Here is a 22,717-nt window from a genome sequence, read left to right as displayed (position 1 = left end):
GTTTCTCCTCCCACAGACTGTGCAGCTGCTATTTATTAAATACAGTTCCCTCTAAATGGGTAAGTTTGTCTACAAGAATTAAGGCGCACTTGCTGAGTAAAGTACCATGGCAATCAAATACATTCTAGCTAGTTTCAGACAAAGCACTTTTCCCAACAAGTTTTCCCTCTACCACAACCCCAATTGTTTAAATACTTCTTTATTCCTTCAACATAATTTGTGCCGAGTGGTGGGAGTCAGCCATTGTGTATAATAAACCCAAATCACTGTCAGCTAAGAGTCCAGGGGAAGGTTTCTAAATGCATAAATAGGAATTAGGGACCTAAATCTCATTGACTTTCAGTGGGAGTTGGACTCTTAATAATGCTTTGACTATGAAAGTCTCCCCCCTCAGCATTTTCTCCACCATACAGTGTGTCTGTGAGTAGTATTTGTATTTGTAGTATTTTTAAAAGCTCCTAAATCACTTTGGTGCTTTTGAAAATCCAACGCATCTCTATTAGATTATCCATACATGTGCACAGTATTATGGAGGTGCCCATTCCAATCAATGGTTAAGACTGGAGTGAGTGTTTGCAATTAAAGCCACATTAAAACATCTCTCTCGTACTTCAATGGTTAATGCCTGTTTACCACACTAACTCTTCAGAGGACAATGGAGTTTCTCATTTGTTTATTTTTGGTAAAATCTTTACTCATGTTTGCAAGGGAAGCTTTTGGAGAACTTCCTCTTGAAAGTCTCTCTCATTAATTCAGGTCCAAGTGGCTAAAGAACCACAAACTTCAAACTGCACACAAGACATTCTCATAACTCCTCAGGGATAAGGTACATAAAGTATACAACCACACTTATCCCTTTCATGCCTCGTAATGTAACTGAACTTTCCAAAGAGAAACTGACACAACTGGCCAGATGCACCAACTACTTCTGTTCTCCAGTGCTGCCTCCCTGCCCACAATACATAGCCCATCACCTTCTACTACATCCTTCTCTGACCCTCCCTCATCCTGGCCTACTCAAGCTAGGCAATTGTTTTTAAATAGGGAAGAGAGGGCAGGATTCGCCATTTCTGTTAGTGGGAGCTGCTGAATGCTGAGCTTTTTTGAAAATCTTGCCCCAACTGTGGGTGCTGAGCAGTTAAAATTTGGCCACACCCTCACCCTCCACTCCTCAAGCTCTCAGTAAGTGGGAGAGGTAATGAAGCCCACATGGCTTACATTTACCTATACCTGTATATATACTTCTACAGAAGCCTGATGGGCAAAGTCTGAAATAACGTCCACATACTCTTCCAGAATAACAATGACAGAAGTACCATGAGGGAATGAACGCGCATGAACACTGACATTGCCATTAATGAACTAAGATTCACAAAGCCCCTGTGCTGTGAGGCAGATAAGTACTATTATCCTGATAGGGAAATAAGACACAGGAAGGTTATGGCAACACCTGTGAAAATTCCTATATAGGATTAATAGAAAATTATTAACTTTCCATAAGGTTTTGGAGCATCATATAGAAATATATTTTTATTCTGTAGTATGAATTCAGAAATGATTTAATTTATTTTTTTCAATTCAGTCTGGATTAAGCTGTTCTAAAAAAAATTGTAAACTCTAATTGTGTCAGACTATTTGAGTCATAATCAAATGTGAGTAGGAGTAGGGTTATAACAAACATTACATGTTTCATTCATAAAACTGGAAGTAAATTTCTGGGGTGTGGCTGTCTGAGTGAACTGGCTCACTACCACTCACTTGTGTGTGCATGATCTGAATGAACATAGCAGTACTATAAGTGCAAATGTACAGCTAACTCAGCTGGGAAATGAAATTGTTTTCTTCAGTCTAAATTCTTCATCCCCCTCACAAACAAACATCCCTTCACAATGAAATGAAAACCACCAATTTAATCAACATTTCTGTTCCTTTTCTCATTTTTCCTCTATTTTCAGTGTCTATATACTATTGTGAGATGTGTTTTAGCAATGCTTATGGACAAATTGGATTTTTCATTTCTCTGTTCCCTTCTCTTTCTTTCCTACCATCTCCTATTTTGATTTGCTCCTATAATTTCCATACTGTTTCTCTGTCTAGTTTCTTTGCTTCCTTCCATCTGCCCCCATCTCTCTTCTCCCACTGCAGCCTAAGTGTCAGGAGTCAGCTAAGCCTCCCGGAGTATGGTATTTATCAGCCAGCGCTGATCTCCTCCACCCATTTTCCAAGACATGGCCAACTCTAAAGTCCAGTACCTTCAGACTTCTTTCTGTCTTGGTGGACAGTTGCTGAGACAGTATATTCATGCATCTTCCTGCGTTGAACAAAGACCTGCTACCACACTTAACATAATGTCATACTGTCCTGGATCACTGCCATGCCCTGGGATTAGGGGATTGTTTAATTGTTAACATATTAAAGGAAAACAATAGTTTTGACTGGCATAGGATTAAGGACTTTGGGTGAATTTCACCCCTGTGCACAGGGTTGGCACAAGGCACATGCACCATATAAATCCCATTTCAGCCCCATTTTGAAGACTCATGCAAGGCCCAAGCACCACATAAATCCTCGAAATAGAGCTGAAACAGGACTTATTTGGTGCACGGGTTCTGTGCACAGGGATGAATTTCACCCTTTGTGATTAATGTAGAACCTCAAAGTAATTCCAAGGTAAATTCTGACACAGTTAAATGGGACACTAGTGCAGACAAAGGCACTTTCCTTGTCCTGAGTTCATTAAAGACAGTTCGCTCTAAACTGATTAAAATGCTATTATTTTGTCACAAACATGTGTATGTCAGCTCTAGCCTCACTGGTCTCCACTAACACCCTTTTCCCCAAAGAACCTAATTCATCATTTACCTCTTTGTATTCAAATCCCTGTATAACATCACCCCTTGCTTTCAACATGTGATCTCTGTTCCTCTGACAGGCACAAATGCCAGTGCACTAATCAGATGGGAGGAGCTGTTGTTACTCCTTTCATCCTCCACTCTTCCTCTACATATATGTCAAATGAATCATGTTCATACTGACATATACCTTATATATATGCCAACATGGTTCATTTAACATAATGTTTTGTTTTAAACCTTTTTCTTTCCACATCTGTAAAGATGGAGAACCTTCTTCTCCTTCACAACAGCCCCTGAGAATGCATCAGTCTATCTTACCATTCCTAGCACAAATCTGCTGAATTGGACCATTTGCTGTTTCTTTTAAAATAGCTACATGGTACGCCCTGGAGACTGACAGCCCATAGCCAAAGAACTTTTGTCCTTTTTTCAAAGGACCATTTTTGGCCAACTGTGTCAGGGTTACCTCACCATGGAAACAAACTTCCCTCCCGGCAACAAGAGATACACAGAAAGCATGACTTCCATTCCATACAAGTGCATTTCAGAAGTATGGAGCAGTAAACTAAGCTGTGCTCAAACTGCTGCTGCTGCATGACTCACAGGCAAGTTGTGGTTATGCCAAAGACTTTGGCCAGAGTTTTTGTCACACTCTGAATTGTCCTAAATGACAACAGAGAGGATCCTAGGATGGATATCAGTAAGTGCAGGAGGAGTTAGGGAGTTATTGCTGAATGAGTAACACAATGATCCTGGTAAATGGGGGAGAATCTCTTTAACGAGTTACTCTTCAAAATGACTGTAGGCACTGAATCTCTTCACTGGGATAAGGAAAAAGATCCTGCCTCACCCTGCAAAGGCTGTCCTAGCGGTCAGGCCAGGAGGAAAGGGCTTTGTGTATTAAGAGGCAAGCAGAAAAAGTGCAGAGATGGGGGAAGTTGCATTTGAAGCTTGTGAGTAGAAGGAGTTGCACATCATGTTGATCAGAGAGAACTCTGAACTTGCTACGCTGAAGCCAAGGGGTGGTCTTTTCTTAGCTTGCTTTTGCTACCTTGCTGAAAAGGAAATATTTTTCAACAGAGCGGTCAAATACTTAAGTAAATATTCATTAGAATTTTTTAATTTTCATTAGAACTTGTTTTGACCATGTTCACACCCCTTTTATGTTTGCTTTCCCCAAATATTCTAGCAAAGAGTTTACTAGCAGAACATTCACAGCAAGAGTAGATTTTAAGAGAATATCGGAAACAAGACATAACCACGGATATTTGCACTGAAAACCTGATCCTCAGAGTTATGCACATCCAATCAGGGAACACAAATGCATCCTATGTTCTTGAATTTCAATTGATTCAGTCACCAATTCTATGGACTATATTGGAAATGAAGAACTAGGGCTTGATCCAAAACCCACTGAAGTCAATGGAAAGACATCTATTACATTCGATGGGCTTTGGATCAGGACCCTAAAGATGAAAGGCTGCATGCACCATTACCAATACTTTGGCCAATCCAATCAACCTAAATAAATCTGTTTAGAGACACACTCATGCAATGATGCATCTAAAATTGCTATATCTTATTTTCCTACATTCTGATAACAAATATCGCTACAATTTTAAACTTTCAAATGTTTATAAAATAAAGAAATAAAAGTCCTTTTTATGAAAATTTGAACCTTACTGGATTTCAGTGCAACTCCATTGGCTGCAGCAGTATTACTGAATAGTGCCACTGCTACAACTGAGAGTCAAATCTGGCCGTTTGTTAGTCAAGTGTCAATCCAGGGTTACAGTCAAGATCCAAACACCTCAACAAAGTCAGACTGAAAATAAGACTTTTTTTTTTTTTTTTTTTTTTTTTTTTACTAGTGAGGGTAATTAAGCATTGGAACAGTTTGCCAAGGGGTGTGGTGGATTGTCCATCACTGGCAATTTTAAAATCAAGATTGGATGTTTTACTAAAAGACATTCTCTAGTTAAACAGAAAATGTTTCAGGGAAGTCCTATGGCCTGTGTTATGCAGGTGGTCAGCCTAGATGATCACAGTGGTCCTTTCTGGCCTTAGAATCTATGAACCTGAAAATTAGAGTTAATTGGCCAGATTCTTAGCTAGTGTAGATTGGCATAGCTGTGTTAACTTCAGTGGAACTACACCAATTTAACTAGAGATCTGGCCCAATATTGGAAAACTTGACATGATCATACCCATAGGAGTACATATGAGGGGAGTCTTGTCTTGTTCTATTGAAACTAATTGCACATGAGGATGTCTCCCCCCCTCCCCCTGAGTACTGCAAAAATTTATAACAAGAACTATTATGGTTCATTGCTGGGGGGGGGGGGGGAAATTCATGTAACACGCTGAATTCTCATCTCACACTTCAGACACTGACTGGTTGACAGAGCAGCAGAATTTCAACTCCAATAGGCTTGAATTAGTTTCCAGGCAAAGAGGCAGAGATAAAAGGGGAAGGGATTTATAGAGTTTCTCTGGGTTTTTGTCAAAGTTTTTTCTCCTGGCTGGTCCAGAGAGAAAGGGCTCAGCTGCAATTTCAACCTCGGGTATTTTCTAACTTGTTACTGAATAAATTCTGGACTTGGCTACATAAGTCAAGGTAAATTTTACTACATTTACTACTTATATCTTCTCTGATTGTGTGTATTGGTCTGTAGCCTTTGGGTATACTCAGGGCAGATACTAGTGGGATAGCTGCTTTGTCAAAAACAATTAAATAAATTTCTTTTCAGAGTTTGCACAGGGGGAACACAGTGGTAACGCAACTTTTTTTTCATTTTTATCTTTGTTCCACTTCTGTCAGCACAATGTCTAAAATGCCCTGTCTAGTAAGAAGATTACAGTATTTTGGAAGCAGGTTAAATATACCAGGCCTGATTCTGATCCAATTTACTTTGGATTTACACTGGTATGATTTCACTGGAATTGCTCCTGATTTACATTGCTGCATGTGAGATCAGAATCAAGCTCAATAATTAGTTATGTTCTGAACTGAGAACTTTTGGGGAGGCTTGAAATATATGATGTGATTCGTGGAACAGAAATAAAAAGGGATTAACAAATTACAGCTGAATCATTACAGGAACCAACCGTTACAGAGGATGATCCATGTAGATCTTGTCTGTAAAGTTTCCATGCATTAACAGCTTGTTCTGTTCTGTTATACAATCCTATCACAGAGACAATGCAGCCATGGCAATGACTTAGAAACTAGTGAACACTCTTTGCTCCTCCAGATTTATATGAGACTCTCCAGTTGATTTTTTTCATCTTTTTTATATAGATCCAAATGCTCTCTCTCTCCTTTCCATTCTCTCCACTTTCCTACCTATTCGTAGACACACATACCCTATTCCCACTGCACTCACAGAACACCGAGAAAGTTAGGAAGGAAAGAGAGAGAGAGAGAGAGAGGTCAAGGTTTAATGTTTATTGCTCTCTGTACAACTATCAACCCTGGTTTGATGTGCTGGCATCTAGAATGCTCCACATTTTATTTCTTATCATAGAATATCAGGGTTGGAAGGGACCTCAGGAGATCATCTAGTCCAACCCCTGCTCAAAGCAGGACCAATCCCCAGACAGATTTTTTTACCCCAGTTCCCTAAATGGCCCCCTCAAGGATTGAACCTGCAACCCTGGGTTTAGCAGGCCAATGCTCAAACCACTGAGCTATCCCTCCCCCCCGCTTCTAAGGACAAAGACCAACCTGCACTGAGATATTACCAGTGATAATTTCTTAGGACAAGTTTTCTGCAGCCAGTTAGCAAGGGGTGTTGCAGAAAACATTGCATCCTTGCTACTCCCCACAAAAAGGCTAAATACGTTAGTGCTGCATCGTGGCTGAGTTCCACTGGCCCAAACCCACAAACTCTGAATAGTCATATTGATTCAATGCAACTCAGCAGAATTAAACTAATTCTCTTCCCCCTCCTATGGGTCTCTATTTAGAGATATTTTCTTTAGTTGTGCTTAGATAATTAGGGCTTGATTCCACTCCCATGGAAGTCAATGGCAAAACACCTAGTCATGCAGAGTTGAGCCGTATTATATATTAAGATAAACCACAAAAAATGGAAGCATCTTTCTATGTGTATCAAAAGTTTCCAGTTCATCGGTTGTTAACCCAGCAGGAGGATCCCTTCCACTGCTGGTATAGTTACTTTGTTTAATTTACAGATTTCTTGATATCTCTTGCATCTGATCCTTTGAACATTTCATATCTTGGGAAATGCTTGGAATCTTTATGGACTGTTCAAATGATAAGTGAAAATGTTCCAGAATCTCAACATTTGTGGCTGATACTGATATTTATAACTGTGTTCCACTGAATAAAGAGTACTGGATCTTAATAATTTGAGGTGATCCTCCAGTTTACTATTAGAGCCCTGAGATTCCCACTTATGATCCTTTAACCTTGAGGCCCTATGTCATTTCTACTATGCATCAAGCAAATCTCATGCCTCCTATAAATGCTATGGGACTCATTAGGCACACCATTGCCTAAGACTTCACCTCTCACATCTTCCTCTGGTGGCCTACTCCCAGCTGGTCTCTTCCCCAGATTCCCTTGTAACTCAGCTCTCAAGCCAACTCACACAACAGTTCAGTCCCTTTGTGGGACTCAGCTGTAAGCTAAAACAGGTTCCTTCACCCCATCTGGGTCCTTCACCTCACTGAGATCAACTGCAATTCTTCCCCCTTATCAGGGTGCTGATTCCCCCAGGCTTATTCCTGTTAGGAGTTCAAGTATTACTTAAGCTGGCCTTACACACACACACCTTATTTTTTTTTGCTCATCACAGACCCTAGCTCAGAGATCCTTTCCACTCCAGGCCCCCCAGCTTTAACCCTGTATCTGTAGCTCTACTGTCTAACCACAGCCAACTCCAAACTACTTCCTCCACACCCTCCCCAAGGACCAGAAATTCTACTTCTCCCTCATCTAAGGGCCCAGCTCTATTTAAGCAGTGCTCACCTTACTCCACCACCACAGCTGGGGGTCAGTCTAATTAAGCCCCATTACACTCAGCTGAGGTCACTCAGCTGCGTGTAATTGGCCTCATGTTGCCAGCTCACCAGCTAGGCTGAGAGACAGCTGCCAAATCATGGGCAAGGCTGTACCCAGGTTGTTTCAAAAGGCCATTCAGCCAGTGACAGTGCCCTACAGTGGGGGGCAGATGGAATGAAGTTACTATGTAATTCACCTTCCCTTGCTTCTGTAAACTATGCTGAATAGCAACAGCATTCCAGGGGCCCTCCTGAAGATTCAGTTTTGACCATAGATAAGAGGGCTGTGTAATGATATTTCATCTTGATCTCCCAAGCTGCACTACCTCCCTCAAGATAGGACCCATGAGCTGAGGAATATTTTGTTTTCCTTTACTGATTTTGGAGGACACTAATCTGAAGAATCTACCATGTTGGTCAGACTCAAACTTCAGACACTTTTTCAGCTGGGGGGAAAAGGCAGTTTTTTGGGTTCTGCCACAGCAAAGAGTTTGAGGCTTGAAACACCATCAGAAATGTCAAGTACAAACTGAGTGATGCTGTATCAGAATATGATGCACCTTATTATTAATTATTTTTATTATTATTTCCATATTTATTTGCCAGAGTGTTGTGGGCACTTTACAGAGATATTAAATGCCAAGAATCCTGCCCAAAGACCATAGGCCAAAATCCTCAAAGGTATTTAGCCCATTGAAATTGATGGTTGTTTGGTACCTAAAATACCTATGAGGATATGGGCCTTACAGTTTAATGTGCTGATCCTGCAAAGGCTTATGCACTTGCTTAACTTTATATGCATTATTAGTCCCAATTAGACTACTCGCAGTATGTAAAATTAAGCCCCTGCGTAAGACTTTACAGCATCAAGGCTTAAAGGCCCACTCCTGAAAACACTTACACACATGAATGTACTCATGTGGATAATCCCATTGGCCACTCACATGTGTAAAGTCACTAGTGTGCATAATAGTTTGCAGGATCAGGCCCTAATTTTTAGCAATGGTGGAATGATGAGGTGACAGATGGTAAATGGGAAAGAGGTGAGGTCGAACAAGAATTCAGATAGTAAGGTCACGCCATGAGTCAGTTTGGTAGGCACGTGGGGGGTTGTTTTTATATACATATTTATATGAACTCATGCCTACATGCTATGCTTTCCTGGCCTGCTTTCGCTTTGTTGGTGGTGTTCCCATTAACATTGCATTATGATTGTTTGTATTGTTGTAGCACCTGAAGGCCCCAGTCAGGATCAGAAACCCATTTTGCTAGGCACTGGACATGTATATAATGGAAACGTTGTCCCTACCCCCAAAAAGCTTCCTAAGGCCCCAGTCCTGCAATGTCATCTGCGCAGGCAGACCGCTGCACCCACTGACTTTAATGCAGGTGTGGGACTAAGTGTCTGATGAGAGAGACAACAGAGGGATATAGCAAACAGATAGGGTAGCACAAGGTAGCAGTGCAGTCAGAATTATTACCGTAATCAGCACTGGTCACAGCACACCAGCTGTCTAGTCATTGACGTGTATTTTGTAGATATCATGGCCAAGGTGAGAGTTACATTGGACATATACATGGTTTGTACACATTAGGAAAGAGCTCAAGCTACATAGTTGAGATATGAACTATCCCAAAGCACTTTTGGTTCAGCCCATTTTAGGGATAGGGAACAAATGCAGAATTTGAAGTGTAGGGTGTGTGAGCATGAATGTGTGTGTGTGTGTGCGTGTGTGTTAATTCAGGGTTTTGGCCAATCTTGAGTCTCTATCAACCTCTTGAGGAGAGACTGTATCATTTATGCCACAGCCCACAGTAGGGGACGCTCTGGCTCTATATCACCAAGGAACAAAGAACCACGTAGATTGGACCTCAAGCAGGCAGATGGTGCCCCAAGCATATAGAAAGTATAGGGACAGATTCTGTGCTGTGTGACCACGCCCAGGGTGATGTAGAGTAGCCCCACTGGCTGCTCTAACCTATGGCAGTCTTGCCTGGGCTGCCTAATGGCTGCTCTGCATCCCAGAATCCCATGTAATGCAAAGTGGTGCATATATGCCCCATCTTGCCCTGATCTGTCCCCTCCAACCCTGCCTAGGCATACCTCCTACACTGAAGATTGCAAGAAGAAATAACAGAGTTGCTAATGTCAACAGTACCTAACCTGTTCTGTGCCAGGGTAATTTTCTCGCAGCCCCTATACACTACGGGAAAAATCCATAGGAGCTGTTGCAAGGCCAGAATCAGCTCCACAGAATCTGCTATTGTTGGAAACTCTTGCACAGCTGTGCAAGAGTGGAGAGGAGTCTTCTTGTCTGCCTCTGCACTGAGAGGCCAAGGAAAAGCCATTCATGGTCTGGCCCCTGGATGGCAAACCAGTTAGCTAATATGCATTACAGCAGGGGTGAGCAAACTTTCTGGCCCGAGGGCCACATCTTGGTGGGGAAATTGCATGCAGGGCCATGAATGTAGTAAGGGCTGGGGCAAAGGGTTGGGATGCGGGAGGGAGTGCGAGGTGTGGGAGGGGGTGCGGTGTGCAGGAAGGGGCTCAGGGCAAGGGGGGAGAAGGGATGCAGGCTGTACAAGGGGGCTCAGGGCAGGGGGTGCGGAGTGCAGGAGGGGGTGCAGGGTGCAGGACGGGGCTCAGGGCAAGGGGTTGGGGGAGGAGGGGTGCGGGATGTACGAGGGGGCTCGCGGGTGGGGGTGCGGAGGGCAGGAGGGGGCTCAGGGCAGGGGGTTGGGGGCTCAGGCAGGGGGTTGGGGTGCAGGGTACAGCAGGGGGCTCAGGGCTGGGGTGCTGGGTGCAGGAGGAGTTCAGGGTTTGGGCTCCAGCCCAGTGCCGCTTACCTGGAGTGGCTCCAGGGTGGCAGCGGCACGCAGCAGGGCTAAGACAGGCTCCCTGCCTGCCCTGGCCCCGCACCGCTCCCAGAAGTGTCCGGCATCACATTCCTGCAGCCTCTGTGGGAGGAGGGGGCAGAGGGCTCTGTGCGCTGCCTTCACGTGCAGGTACCTCCCCCGAAGCTCCCATTGGCTGTGGTTCCCTGTTCCCAGCCAATGGCAGCGGCGGAGGGCAGTGCCTGCAGGTGAGGGCAGCGTGCGGAGCCCTCTGACCCTACCCCCCCCCCAGGGGGCTGCAGGGACGTGGTGCCAGCCGCTTCTGGGAGTGGCGCTGGGCCCGCAGCACCACGGAGATAGCAATCCCGCGGGCCGGGTCCAAAGCCCTGACAGGCCGAATCTGGCCCGCAGGCCGTAGTTTGCCCTCCCCTGCATTACAGGATAAAAAATTTTATTGCTTGCACATTGGCCAACCAAAATGGGCTGTAAACATCCAACCAACGAGTGGTTTAAAAACTATTGATCAGTGGGTGATTTCACACATTCTTTCACCCACTTTCTCCACATAAAGACGAATGGCCGATCACAGGCCACGGTGGACACTAACTCAGGGTTCGGTATCACGTGCTCTCCCACCTTATGCTGCATCCCTCACTCACACCAGCCATCTTTATTCATGCAAGCAGTCCCACTGACCTCACTATGAGTATTCATGAGAGTCAGGACTACTCAGCTAGGGAAGGATTGCAGGATTCAGCTTCAGCATAGTTTCATGTTGCCCAATGTACCCGGTTCTGACTGGATTAAGTGCATGAAAGCATCTTTGGCTTCATCTCAGCTCTTTAACTCCTCTATGTGGAAGACTACTGAGAAATGGCCATTACGGATTGATTAATTAATTAGCAGCACCATAATAGCAATGTCAAAAGAAGCCAAAAAGGATTTTTCCATTTTAAACAAAGCTGTATGAATACCACAAGAGCCCAGTGTTATATAATCCAGACAAGCAGTGCCTGCTTTAGATTTAAGGAGGAAAGCCCCAAATGTCTTCCCTTTTCAGAGACAAAAAAAAGGATTTTTTATTGGTGTTTCTTTCTCTACCCCACAAGCGGAGGTATTGTTACTATTTCATGTTGCTAGTCCAAAAATGTTAGCTGTTTACTCTGCTGTGCGTAGCAGGGGCTCACTGTAGTCATGGCAATGAAAGAGTAGAGAAAGAGAGTCCCATGACAGCTTAGGAAAGTGACTCTTATATTAAAACTTGCTTTAGGAGATAAACCCTACAGTGTTGTCCTTGCCCATTTTTCTACCATTGTGCAAGTCCCTGTGCACACTGCACAGTACCAAAGGGCATGAGACAATTAATTCTTAAGGGAGAAAAGTTGATACAAAAATACTTACCTGATTATCATTCCCAGTAAAATCTCAGCGGCATTTAAAAGATCATTTATCGTGCAAAATGGAAAGTTTAGTAGAATTAAGAAGTACTATTTTTTTAAGAGGGCTCTAAAGATAAACTGGAGAAATAAAGCTGACCCATTTGCACTGAGAGAAGGAAAGATCTTGTGAATTAATTTTTAATATATAATTTAATTCTGAGTGTTTATGCTCATTGTATTCCTCTCAGCTTGGACAATGAAAATGTCAGCTTCCCCTTTTGTTGCCCCCATGCCTTTTATTTATAGGCAGCCTTTTGTCAATTGCACTTATAAAGTCTCCTGCACTAGTGCAATGCTGCAACATTTGGGTTGCAAAGACTGCAAGAGAATGTTTGTTTTTCAACTTGTTCCCCCTGGAATATTTTTGATGGAAATATTTATATTGGTTTTACGGTTTACATCGGCCTGTTTTTAGAAAGTCTAAACCGCGGGCCAAATTTGAAATGACAGTGACCCTTTTCTCTCATCAGGGGAAAGTCATTTGGAAGTGCTCTCACACCGTGCAGGAATCTGGAAGTCTTTCGTTTAGAACATTATAACAACAGATTGATCAGCAAATGCATGTCAATTATTTATTTAATGTACACTGAAGTCATCACAAAATCAATGTGGTGTAATTCAGAGAATTATAGTCCCCAATTCAAAGCACTTATGCACATGCTTACAATTAAAAGTTTGGCTGATGGAGCTTTAGTGCACAGTTAATATCAGGCAAGATTCTCATGTGCATAGTACCGTACTCTGCAGCCCCAATGGTTTCAGTGGAGTTGTTTGAGCAGGAAGATACCACTGAACCCTACGGTACCTTCATCTCAGTGTAACCAAAATTGTGTAAGAGTTTGCTGCAATGAGAAGCCTGATTTTTTTTTAAATCAGCTGATGATTTGTTTTTCCTACACTAGGATGAGCATTCCAGTTCCCACATATTTTTTCAAGGCACAAATCTTCTTTCCCTCTTGGGGCTGAAGAGCAGCAGGAATGATGTGCATTCACGGCACAGGAGTCCCAAACCACAGAGAATCAGCGGAATAGTAATGTTCACCCACCTACATGTCACAGAGCCATGCTCCTTGTGGGCTCTATCTGCGGTAGTGCAGAAAGGACTTCTGGGATAGGACAGGACAGGCCACAGATCTGCAAGCTGCAGAAGTCCATTGGCTATGTCTCCCATGTAATGGCTGCTGAAGCTAATACACGGGACACATAGCCACCAAAGATGGGGGGAGGGATAGCTCAGTGGTTTGAGCATTGGCCTGCTAAACCCAGGGTTGTGAGCTCAATCCTTGAGGGGGCCACTTAGGCAGGGCCGGCTCCAGGGTTTTGGCCGCCCCAAGCAGCCAAAAAAAACAAAAAAAAGCCGCGATCGCGATTTGCGGCGGCAATTTGGCAGGAGGTCCTTTGCTCCCTTGCTCCCAGCAGGCGTGAGGGACCGTCCGCCGAATACCTGGACGTGCCGCCCCTCTCCGGAGCGGCCGCCCCAAGCACCTGCTTGCCAGGCTGGTTCCTGGAGCCAGCCCTGCACTTGGGGATCTGAGACAAAATCAGTGCTTGGTCCTGCTAGTGAAGGTAGCGGGCTGGACTCAATGACCTTTCAAGGTCCCTTCCAGTTCTAGGAGATAGGATATCTCCTTTAAAAGAAAAAAAAATCATGCGTCATATTCACAGGCAGGCAGTGAGGATTTAGTCCTAAATTCCTAACGCTTTCTGAATGGATTTTAATGGAATAACTCTGTAAGGATAAATATTGACCAACAAGCAGGTGGCAGGACCGGCTCCAGACTCTAGGATAGCAAGCAGGTGCCTGGGGCAGCCAATGAAGAGGGGGGCGACATGTCCGGCAGTTCGGCGGCAATTCGACAACGGGGCCATCACTCCCTCTGGGAGCAAAGGACCTCCCGCTGAATTGCCGCCATAGAATGAAGCAGCGCTAGAGCTGCCGCCGATCGCACTCAAGTCCCATTGATTTTCTCACCCTATGTTCTTAAGCCTGTCTGTTTTGTGCCTGTTAAGGGTAATATACCAGTCTCTGATGTAGTCAGTTAATCCCCAAATATCACAACAGGGATCTGTTTTCCCATTGTTCTTATAATTTGTAGGAACATGAACGTATGTTACACATCTCATATAAAATAAATAATTACAGCAAGTAGAGGAAAGTATAACTTGTTTCTGTATGCAGTAAAGTCAATGCAATAAATTATCAGTTGGTAAAATCCAGTCCTATTGGCCTGTTTCTGTTTACTGTCTTACCTCTTTTCATGCCCAGGTAGATTTTCATTAACAAGTTTTTCCGTCCCACAAATATCAATCAGATATTGGAATTCAGTAGTGTGTATACCTCTCCTAGAATGTCTGTATGTGCTAAAAAGGGCTGATGTCAGTGCTGCATTACAATGAAAATAGCTGTCAAAATTACAGCTGCGCCACAGAAATAATCCCAATATGCCAATGGAAAAATAGAGCCTATCACACTCTGTTCAGCTACAAAGGTAACATTGTAGTTATTACTATGGAACCCATTCCGCTAAGTCCACATAAAAGGCCAGTCCTTTCAGCTGGCGTAACTCAGGGTTGCTCCATTGTTGTCCACAGAGCCATATTGATTTGTACCATGGTGCTAGAGATCCAAAAAGCCTGGAGCAAAAATTCAGAAGCACTTAGAAGCCAATTTTCCCATTTTCAAAAGTAGCTCAAGGAACTTAGGCTCCTAACACCCATTGACTTTCTATGATACTTAAGATCTGGTCTGCGCTACAAACTTTTTCTGGCATACCTAGGTCAGTCAGGGGGGGTGATGAGGTGTGATCCCTCCAGAGCAGAAACGTGGTTATACCAGCAAAACTGCACTTTTGCTGGTATAGTTTATTTCACTTGTAGGAAGCCAGAATAACCTATGCCAGCAAAAGCCCAGTTTTGCAAATGTAAGTTGCGTCCACATTAAGAATGCTTTGCTGGCTCAGTATACCCATTTAGCTATACAGCCAAAGCGCTCTTAGTGTACACCTGGCCTTATTCTCCTAAGTGCCTGAGCCACTTCTGAAAAGTTTACTATTGATGCAGAAACTAAGGGCCCACTAAAGTAAGAGGTATGGCTCCCCTTTATTTCAATGCACTTTGAATTGGGCGCTAAATAAGAACTGCTTCCAAAAGGTAAAGCTATAAATGATGGGACCCAAGGCATATGAGTGCCCAGTGAGCAGGGAGGTTCAAAATGCACGGGTGGGGATCTAATTCAGCCCAGGCCATCTTTCTCTGTAACTATTGAGGAAACACAACTTGATCAACTGGAGATTTTTATTGTTGATGAATTTGCAAAGGCAAATAATAATAATACTTGCACTTCTACACTATCTTTATTTTGGAAGGGATATTAAACCTCATGTTTCAGGGTTTAAGCCAATCTCCAACTATTAGAGATCAGGATGACCTGACATCGGGCGGGGGAGTCAGATTATCCCACATCTGCCTACTGCAGGGTTCTTACATTTCCTCTGAAGCATCTGGCATTGGCCTCTGTCACAGACAGGCTTCTGGACTGGATGGACCTCAGGTCTGATTCAGCTTGGCAATTCCTATGTTCCATCAAAGACTCTCAAAATGCCTCAAATGATAAAGATTTAAGCCTCACAAAGGCCTCTGTGAGTTGGTAAGTGCTATTATCCCCATTTTACTGATAATGAGTCACAATTTCCCTGTGTCCCATTCATTCCAGTAACAACGGCTTAATTTGAGTAAAGGTGGCAGAATCAAACCCCAGAAAAGTCAAAGTCCATGGTGGAGCTAGACATAATAATACATCTCTTATCTAGTGCTGTTCCTCTGTAGATCTCAGAGCCCTTGACAGAAGAAGGTCCATGTCATTAATTTCATTTTAGAAATGGGAAAACTTAGACACAAAGCCACACTGCAGGTCAGATGGGAATAGAACTCAAATTGCTTGAAGCCCAGTCCTGTGCTCTAACAGCTAGTTAGCATTTCAGTATTTCTTGGTACAAGAATCAAGGAAGGAAGTGTTATTTAGATAACACTTGATCCTTCCTTGATTCTTGTACCAAGAAATACTGAAATGCAAACAAATACTAGGGCTCTGTCATGTAAAAAAAAAATGTATGGAAATTCACATGTAAATTAGTTTCTGCCCTTGTGTTTCTGGCATGCTGCCAAAGTGACCCTCAATACAAAAGACTTTGGACAGCACTGATCTGAATCACTTGCTTCCATGCAGATATGTGTTAGGAATCTCACACGCTTTCCCTTGTGCTGTCTGTTGTATTCTATTTGTCTCTACTGAGTGCACCTGAAAAAGCGAAACCCTGCAAACTAGGCAGACAATTGAAGCTCTTTAGTATGCTGCACTACAACCGGAGGCTAATTGTGCGGTTTGAGAGGGGAGGTTTGCATCATTAGTGGCACATATTCAGGAAGTGTTTTGTTCTGTATAAACTATGAGGAAAATGTAGATATTAAGGAATTAAAAACATCAACACAAAAGCAACTTCCAACAGATATTCCTTCTGTGCGGGGGTGGGGGGTGTAGTGGCTAGGATGCTCTCCTACCAAACTAAATACAATAATCAATGTAAGCCATTGTTTCCTCACTGTATGAACTAGCTCCCAGAACAGAGACTTGCCTGGAACTCTTCCTTATGGTCTTTGATGTTTTTTTCCAAGCACTGGCAAACAACTGCCTGGATAAATAATATTCTTATACCATGCACTGAGTCTCAGAAGCTTATTGTAGTTGACATTCCCAACCTTACTGACTGAGGGTACAGCCAATTTATTCATGTGCCAGTGAGTTCAACCAGCAAATTGAGACGCTGTTTCATTTAATTAAAAATAGGGCAATACATGCTCCATTTATACAGATAATGGGAAAAGGTGTGGGAAGGATCAAAGAAGTGAGGTCTGGAGAAAGATTGACGGGGGAGAAAAACAGGGCAGAGAAATGTGAAGTGAAAGCTGAGATATGAAGAAAAGCAGCAGAGGAAAGAAAAAAGGTGAGAAAGTGGAGAGAAAGCCTAAGAAGAGCATATAAAAAAATAAAAGAACCAGAATAAGAGAAGGGAAATAAATATAAGATAATAGAAAAGAAATAGAAAATACTGAGTCCCCAGAGGGTTGTGGGGTTTTTTGCACAGATGTAGCTACACACACACAAACTGCCACTACAGATACACTACACAGGTATAAGATTTAAGTTCTAGTTGTGCAGGTTACCTCAGCAAGCAAAATAAATGAGCTGTTTCGCTTACAGGTTGACATTAGCATAAATAAAGCAAGGAAAGCTTCCCATGATGTCAGCACGAGAGCCGGGCAGGAAATGGTTCTCCCATCCCATAGAACTTTTTGAGATTTAAAAAATATATATATTCTGCACCTGGACAAAACCAAGATCTTTCACAGTTTTTCATGAACTATATATATATGAGAAAGAGAGAGACCCCAATCCAAATAACCAGTCACGTGATGTTCCAGGCACTCACTTGGGATGTAGGAGACTGATGTTCAAGTCCCGGGTCGGAAAGGTCTGAATCAAGCAGAGCAGGGACAGAGCTGGGGCCTTCCAGAAGCTGATCCGTGGAATGGAGGAAGCAGTGGCTGTAAAAGAGTCTATAGTCAGTTACTATACTCTGAAATATAGTCAGTTAGTGTGTCAGACACAGAACAGGGTCCAGGAACTGGACAGAGGGGCCACTTGGCAAAAATCTGGGCACTCAGAAGAGCTGGTCTCACAATACAGCGCATGAGCCCCCCCAGGACCCAACCCTGTATTCCGTCACACACCGTACTGTAAAAGAACTGGGCCAAAGTAACTACTGGCATAAGCAGGCACAACTCCATTGAAATCACACACTACTAGACTCTGTGGGGGAACTTTGTGACTTTTGATTTGTGTTCCCCTCCCCCAACTGCCCCCCCACCCAAATGTCCACTAAATGGTTTGCATCAGACAGCTTCAAATAGTTATAACCGAACCTTGACACACTTTTTCTGAAAGAAAACCTCCAAATTCCACCATTCTAGTGTTTATTATTGTCCTTTTAGAGACCTGGAAAACATGAAGACTGTGACTTTCTTCATTTGCCTCATGGGATCAGCTTTTGCTATTCCGGTAAGTTCTCTTCAATCTATCATTTACCATGCATTTGAATTTTCATGTATTGAGATCATTGTGTCTCCCAGTGACCTGTTGAAGATTTTGTTTATATGCAGGTTTTAATCCCATTTTCTATTCTAGACCTATCCTTTAATGTACAAACTTGGAATCCGTGGGCAGAAAAATTCAGAAAAGGTATTTGTTTCTTCTTCTTTAAGTACCAGACCACAATATAATACTGAGTTCCAATACATGAAACACATTTCTGTATATGTATTTGTTCACAGATTCATTTAGGTAAAGTTGTTCTCTCATGTGAATTACTATGAAACTCCTCACCCTTCACATGTCAGTTAGCCAATGGCAGAGAAGCATGCTCAAAGATCCTGACAAGGTCTCTTATGCATCCTAAGAGCTGTTTTCATAGCATTTGGAGAAATTCCCACAACCCATTAATACATTTAAACATTATATCTGTGTATTTATTGTAGGAAATAGTGGATCAAACCCAGGGTCAAATCCTGGTTGCCTTACCCACACACCCCTGGGAAAGCTAGCAGGATTTGGGCCCTACTGAGAAAGTATTATATGAACAATCATAGAGTGGAGACTCTCAAAGGTATCGTAACAGTTACTGTACATGAAAATGTCATTTTGATCGAACGTAGCTTTTATTGCTGATTGTTCAGATTTGAAACAGGTGAGTCTCATCCAAGATGGGCAGAATGCTGCTGTTGAGCTAGACTATTCTCTGGTGTAAATTTACACCAATTGAAGTTCTGTCTCATGCTTTTATATTTAGAGATGGGCCCAAACCAGACCTCTGTCTCTTACTCCCCCACCCTCTGAACTTTGGTGGTTCAGAAAAAATGAAGTCTGGTGCCAAACTAACTGTTATGTTTTGTAAAAACAAAACCCAACCAAATTTTTGTAGAACCAAATGCAAAATCCAGCCTCCCTCCACCTATCTTTTGTTATCATGAGTTATGTCTTGCTCCTAACGTGTTTCCAGGTAAGTTACCTACCATTACACGTGGTGTTCTGGATTGTTTTACAGGTTATGGGGGGGGGGGGAAATGACTTTTAGTATTTCATAATGTATCCATCAGAACAATTTACAGTACAGTTAATTTTTTTTTTTTTCAGATAAATTTCAGGTTCATGCCAGACAATTTCCAGGCTGCAACTGTCTCTGAGAAACAAGATACAGAGAAGACATTTGCAGCACGACAAATTATTGCAGTACCAATACTGGGTGATTCACTAGTTGCAAGCAAATACACAACATTTATAGCAGACCAGTTTCCCTATAATGGTAGTCAATTGCAGGTACATTTCCTAAATCAGCTATTTGTTTTCACATAACCAGAAAAGTTCCCATATGGTTCCTTTAAAAATTGCCTAGCTCAAAACATATAGAGAGTGTGTTGTAACTAATGTTGTAGAAAAAGGTGAAAAGATGTCAATGACATTCATGAAACATTGCACTAATTTTGTCTTGACCATTTTGCAACATAGAAATTTTGCTTTTTATTCAACTGTTGCAAGATAACCAGTTTACAGTCAAAATATGCAAAAATGCATATGCAAATTTTTGTAGTTTAATGCCAAAAGATTTTGACTCAAAAATAGTATGTTTGAGGAAAGATGTACTTATTCCCCATTTAAAAAATAGAATTGTGAATTTCATTTTGAATATTTCATACAGTCCCAACTGTATCAGAAGGTGCATTGGGTTAGAGGAAATGAAATACTAATGAAATACTTTTGATACCAGCTTGGCTTTACAAAATAGAATGCAGTTGAGTCACACAAAGTCCTATAGCATTAAGTGTTCATTATAAAATGGTTCCAATCCTGTACCCACAGAAGTCAATGGGAGTGTTTTGCCAGTAGCTTAGGCATTTGTAAATACAGTAATCCCATGCACATGAGTAATCCATTGAGAGCAATGAAGTCTGGGCTTTAAATAGGATCAGGGTCAAGCTCTATGGTTTTGCTTAGTGATAAGCAAACCTCTGAAGGTCTGGAGACTTGGTTCACAAAAACATAAAGAGTTCTACATGTTAATGTGAATGGTCTGCAAACTCCTTTACTTGTAATTCTTTAGCAGACCCTGCCAACAGAAGAGACTTCCCTATTGCAGGGCTGTAGGGAAGATAATTGAGAGTGACCAACATCTTAAACTTCCCTCATGACCTTCTCTCAGCTCCTTCCTTTCCCTGGCTGGTAGGTAAATGAAAGGAGATGGATGGGATCCTTAAACCATACTTTTTTCATCTTAAAAAGGTCCAATGTTGGTTCAGGTCAATGTAGAGTAAAAAGCTTTGGGTCAGTTCTGATATTCAATCATTCCTCCCACTCCCACTTTACACCCTTGGGTCCCACACTTACATTAGGCTTGATCCTCCAGTTTTGCCATTATCTTCATTGGTTGTAGGATCATCCCCTCAATGCACACATTGATGCTCACAGCTGGTTTTGGGAAGGTATTGCTGGTGCCATCAAATCAAATGGGACTCCTGCTTAACTCAGCAAGGAAGCAGAGCTGTATCACCATCATACAGGATAGATATGGTGATCCTGAAATGATAAGGCACAGTTCACTACCCAGGAAGATACCTAGTCAAGTATTTTAATCTCCTCTCCTCCCAACCTGCCTGTTGAGCATTTCGTCCAAAGCTATTACTGCTAGCACAGTATTTATCTTCTAGGATAACTGATAATTACTGCTGACAATGTTTGCAAATACAGGATCTAATGTTAGTCAATATTTAGGCATCTAAGCTGAGATTTCCAAAGGAGCCTAAATAAGTCAGAGATCCAACTCCTATCAGGTCTCAGTAGGATTTAGGTGTCTAACTCCATTGGAAATCACAGCCTCCCCCCCAAAAAAAATGGATGGATTGTCAAACTTGCTGAGCACCCACAAATCCACTGATGTCACAGGGAGTCCCACTAATCTATGCACTGATACATTTAATCCTATGTATTAAGTGAAAATAGTATATTAAATATTGACTTAGAAATAGAGTTATAAAATGAAGTCTCTATTATACTGTTCAATAAACATTCATTTTTCTTTGGAAGGTTCGAGATACTTCTTCTGAATCTTCAAAGAAGAAAAACACAGAGTCTGAGCAGTATATGAACAGCAATGATGATTTACTCTCAGTTCAGAGCAGCAGTGACAGGGAGGAGCAGGCATTGATGATGGATGATGAAGACAAGGATGAGCATAGGAACACTAACAGTCAGGAAAGAAACAGTAGTGAGCATCAAGTGAAAAGAAGCTTAGGGCGTATTAACTTCCTTGCTCAGAACATGGGTGTAATGCTGGCTTCTGACAAGCAGGAGAGTGTCTTTGAGAGAAGCAGCAGCCATCAATCTAATCGTGAGCATCAGTTCAAGAATGACATTAAGAAAAGCAATATGGCTAGTGACGATCAGGATGATCAGGAAAACCCAGGGCAGGGTCTCACTGTTAGTCAGGAACAGGACACATGGAAATACAATAAAAATCCTGTTGTATTATTTGAAAACAACAGTGAAGGTGATGAAGAAGAGGAGGAGGAAGAGAAGGAGGAGAAGACAGAGGAATGGGATGAAACTGGCTACAGAGACAAGAGGCAAAAAGCCCATGTGAAAATTCAAGAGGATCTCTACAGGAGTGAGCAGAATGAAGATAGCAGCCAATCGGATGAAATGCTGAGAGATGCCAATCAGCCTCTCCAGATAATTAAGAGGCAGGATGCGGAATTTGAAGAGGCTGACCAAAAAGAAGAAGATGAGGAGGAGGAGAATAATACCCCAACACAGTCACATAAAGGAGAAGAGGTGACTATCTCACCAAAAAGTACTGAACAAGATCAGAATGCTGAGTGGCAAAGCCAGGAGGATGAAGATAGGTTCCAAGACAATACCCAGATCATTAGTGACCACGAGGAAGTGGTGAAAAGACAGAATCTAAAAAAAGCTGCTGCATATATGGAGGCCAGCAATGTTGAGGACAACAGTCATGATAACAATGATGATGATTCTAATAATGATGCTGACAGTGAAGAAGATGATTTCAACAAAAGCCAAAAGGAAGCAGCCTACCACAAGGGTGAACAAATTCAAAGTAATGATCACAGAAGCATCAGTTCTGAGGAGCAGGGGGAAGGAAAGGATGAAGATGAAAGTATGGTGATGAATGAGACAGAGGATGACCAAAATATCAACATTAAACACCTCATTCACTTTGAACAAGACTATTATAGTCATGAGCCAACCATTTCTGACCATGAGGAACATGAGAAAATAACCAGCCTTGTGCAAAGGAGTGTGAACACAATGGAACCTGAAGATAATGTAAGTGTCTTAAAAAATATGGGTGATAAAAAAGTAAAGCTGTAGCCAAACTTAAGTCCAAGAGAGTTCATAAATTATATAAACAGGGTTCTTTATCCAAATCTTCC

The 22,717-nt window shown here is 42.3% G+C and overlaps 1 protein-coding gene across 2 annotated transcripts in view; it reads left to right on the top strand.

Moving 5' to 3' along the window:
- Positions 1-5,353: 5,353 nt before the first annotated feature.
- Positions 5,354-22,717, top strand: part of SPARCL1 (SPARC like 1) — a 28,186-nt gene continuing 10,822 nt past the window's right edge. The window contains exons 1-5 of one of the 2 annotated variants that reach the window (XM_054031141.1): positions 5,354-5,472; positions 18,206-18,272; positions 18,399-18,452; positions 19,404-19,586; positions 21,348-22,610. In XM_054031141.1, the coding sequence (XP_053887116.1) occupies positions 18,219-18,272; positions 18,399-18,452; positions 19,404-19,586; positions 21,348-22,610 (1,554 nt within the window). In that variant the 5' untranslated portion in view covers positions 5,354-5,472; positions 18,206-18,218. The remainder of the gene's footprint in view (positions 5,473-18,205; positions 18,273-18,398; positions 18,453-19,403; positions 19,587-21,347; positions 22,611-22,717) is intronic. The other variant, XM_054031142.1, reaches the window with a different exon arrangement.

This window comes from Malaclemys terrapin, chromosome 5 (genome assembly GCF_027887155.1).
Source record: "Malaclemys terrapin pileata isolate rMalTer1 chromosome 5, rMalTer1.hap1, whole genome shotgun sequence".
Classification (NCBI taxonomy): Eukaryota; Metazoa; Chordata; order Testudines; family Emydidae; genus Malaclemys; species Malaclemys terrapin.
The sequence above is the reverse complement of the archived record's forward strand: the minus strand, read 5'-3'. Positions and strand labels throughout refer to the sequence as shown.